The 2,728-nt window shown below is 66.1% G+C and overlaps 1 protein-coding gene across 1 annotated transcript; it reads left to right on the forward strand.

Moving 5' to 3' along the window:
• Positions 1 to 89: 89 nt before the first annotated feature.
• LOC136045605 (thyroid hormone receptor alpha-like) lies at positions 90 to 2,293 on the forward strand (the record flags this gene model as incomplete). The annotated part of the gene is given in 5 exon segments (XM_065731615.1): positions 90 to 290; positions 293 to 354; positions 859 to 1,110; positions 1,921 to 2,023; positions 2,026 to 2,293. Coding segments are annotated over 5 exon segments (770 nt in total), but the record flags the coding sequence as incomplete, so codon positions are not given.
• Positions 2,294 to 2,728: the final 435 nt, after the last annotated feature.

A 2,728-nucleotide genomic window follows, 5' to 3' on the forward strand; every position in this document is an offset into this window, starting at 1 on the left:
CCGGAGTGGGGGGGTCTGGGCGGAGCAGTGACCGAAGGGGACAGCTGTGCCCCCCCCCCAGTGCTGTGCACTGCTCCCTCTCCCGGCAGCTGCTGCGCTGTGCCTCAGTTTCCCCAGAGCAGGAAGTTGGGGGGGGGGGGGGTCCCCACTGTTCTGCCCCCCTCCCACCCTCCCGTTGTGTTTTTTTTCCCCCCCCAAACCCCCCCAGCCCGAGGACATCGGGCAGTCGCCCATGGCGTCGATGCCGGACGGGGACAAAGTGGACCTGGAGGCGTTCAGTGAGTTTACAAAATCATCACGCCCGCCATCACCCGCGTGGTGGACTTCGCCAAAAAACTGCCCATGTTCTCCGAGGTAATGGGGGGGGGGGGGGGGTGGGGGGGACCACAGCTCCAGTGTCATCGCTGTTGGGGGTGGGGGTTATGGGGTGCTGAGCGGGGCAGCCGTGCTGATGGTGCTGTGGGGGGGGGGGGGGGGAGGGATTTGGGGTCCATCTCCCAAATGACATCCCCCAGATGAGGGGGGTCCCGCAGCCCTGGTGGCATTGTCACTGTGGGGGTATGGGATGTGGAGTATGGGGGTTCTGGGGGTGGCAGCCCCGCTGATGGCTCTGTGGGGGTGGGATATGGGATGTGGGGATGTGGGGGGGTCCCTCAGCCCCGCTGCTGGCATTGTGGGGGGCTGATTTTGGGGTGTGGGGACGTGGGGGGATCCCTCAGCCCCACGGACAGCGCCGTGGAGGGGATATGGGATGAGGGAACGTGGGGTGGGTCCTGCAGCCCTGCTGATGGTGCCATGGGGGGGGTATGGGGTGCGTGGACGCGCGGGGGTCCCGCTGACCCCGCTGACCCCCCCCAGCTGCCGTGCGAGGATCAGATCATCCTGCTGAAGGGCTGCTGCATGGAGATCATGTCCCTGCGCGCGGCCGTGCGCTACGACCCCGAGAGCGAAACGCTGACGCTGAGCGGGGAAATGGCGGTGAAACGCGAGCAGCTCAAGAACGGCGGGCTCGGGGTCGTGTCCGACGCCATCTTCGACCTCGGCAAGTCGCTGTCCGCCTTCAACCTGGACGACACCGAGGTGGCCCTACTGCAGGCCGTGCTGCTCATGTCCCTCAGGTCAGCACGGGGGGGGGGGGCACCCGGTTTTTGGGGGTTGGGGGGGGGTATTGAGCCCCAGAGCTCTGCTTGGGGCATGTGGGGTCCAGCAGTGTGGGGTGGACATCCCCATACCCAGAGGCCCAAGTTTGGGGCGCAAGAGGTGGGCATCCCAATACCTGGAGCCCCGCCATTGTGGGATAACTGGGGCGGGCACCCCAATACCCGGAGCCCCCAGCGCTGTGGGGCACATGGGGTTGAGCACCCTGATACCCAAAGCCCTAACATTTGGGGCACCAGGGCTGTGTGCCCCAATACCCACAGCCCCAGGATTTGAGGGTGCATGGGGTGGTCACCCCAATACCCACAGCCCCAGGATTTGAGGGTGCATGGGGTGGTCACCCCAATACCCACACCCCCAGGATTTGAGGGTGCATGGGGTGGTCACCCCAATACCCACACCCCCAGGACTTGAGGGTGCATGGGGTGGTCACCCCAATACCCACACCCCCAGGACTTGAGGGTGCATGGGGTGGTCACCCCACTATCCAGAGCCGCAGCGTTTGGGGCACATGGGTTTCAGCACCCCAGAACCCGAGGCCCAGCGCTGTGGGGCACATGGGGTGGACACCCCGATACCCACATCCCCAGCATCGTGAGCCCACAGCGCTGACAGCATTTTAGGGCCACCTGTAGCACCACATCCCCCCCCCCCACACCCGTAAAAACACACACGCACCTTTCGGGTCCTTGCGTGAGCTCAGACCCCATTCAGACGCATCCCCTCCCCCCACCCCCCCACCCCCCAACCCCAACCCCCCCCTCCTCAGACCGGACGGGGCTGATCTGCGTGGACAAGATCGAGAAGTGCCAGGAGACGTACCTGCTGGCGTTCGAGCACTACATCAACTACCGCAAACACAACATTCCCACTTCTGGCCCAAGCTGCTGATGAAGGTGACGGACCTGCGCATGATCGGCGCGTGCCACGCCAGCCGCTTCCTGCACATGAAGGTGGAGTGCCCCACCGAGCTCTTCCCCCCCCTCTTCCTCGAGGTCTTCGAGGATCAGGAGGTGTAGGGACGACCCCCCCCCCTCTCCCTCCAGCCCCGCCATCCCCCCCCCCCCAATCACACACACACACACACACCCCGATACTTCATTCTCCGGTGCTGCACGGGGGTGGGCGCGGCAAAAAGAGGGGGGGGGTGGGGGGGGAGGTGGTGTTGGGGGGGGTTAAATCAGCGCCGCCGCTCGCCTGCCCCCCCACACACCCACAACCCCCCCCCCCCCCCAGACGTCGCCGGGTTTTGTTTGTTTGCACAGGGAAGGGCCCCCCCCGCGGCGTCCTTCTCTTCGGACGTTCTTATGTTGAAGCATTTATTTCCCTCCCTGAGAGGCTAAAATGTAAAACTGCACTTTGCGAGAGAGGAGGAGGAGGAGGAGGAAGGGCGGGGGGGCGGGGGGGGCTCTGCGCTGCGGGGGGGGGGGGGGGGAGGGGAGGGGGCAAAGGGGGGAGGGGGGCAGCGCCCTGGCCATGCGCACTTTGGGGGCCACAGGGGGATGGGGGGGAGGGGGGGGAAGCAAGTGGCAGCGTTCTGGGGGCTCCCCACCTCCCCCCGCCCCCCCCC

This window comes from Cyrtonyx montezumae, unplaced genomic scaffold (assembly GCF_038088225.1).
Source record: "Cyrtonyx montezumae isolate F1298 unplaced genomic scaffold, pur_monq_1.0 scaffold_143, whole genome shotgun sequence".
NCBI lineage: Eukaryota > Metazoa > Chordata > Aves > Galliformes > Odontophoridae > Cyrtonyx > Cyrtonyx montezumae.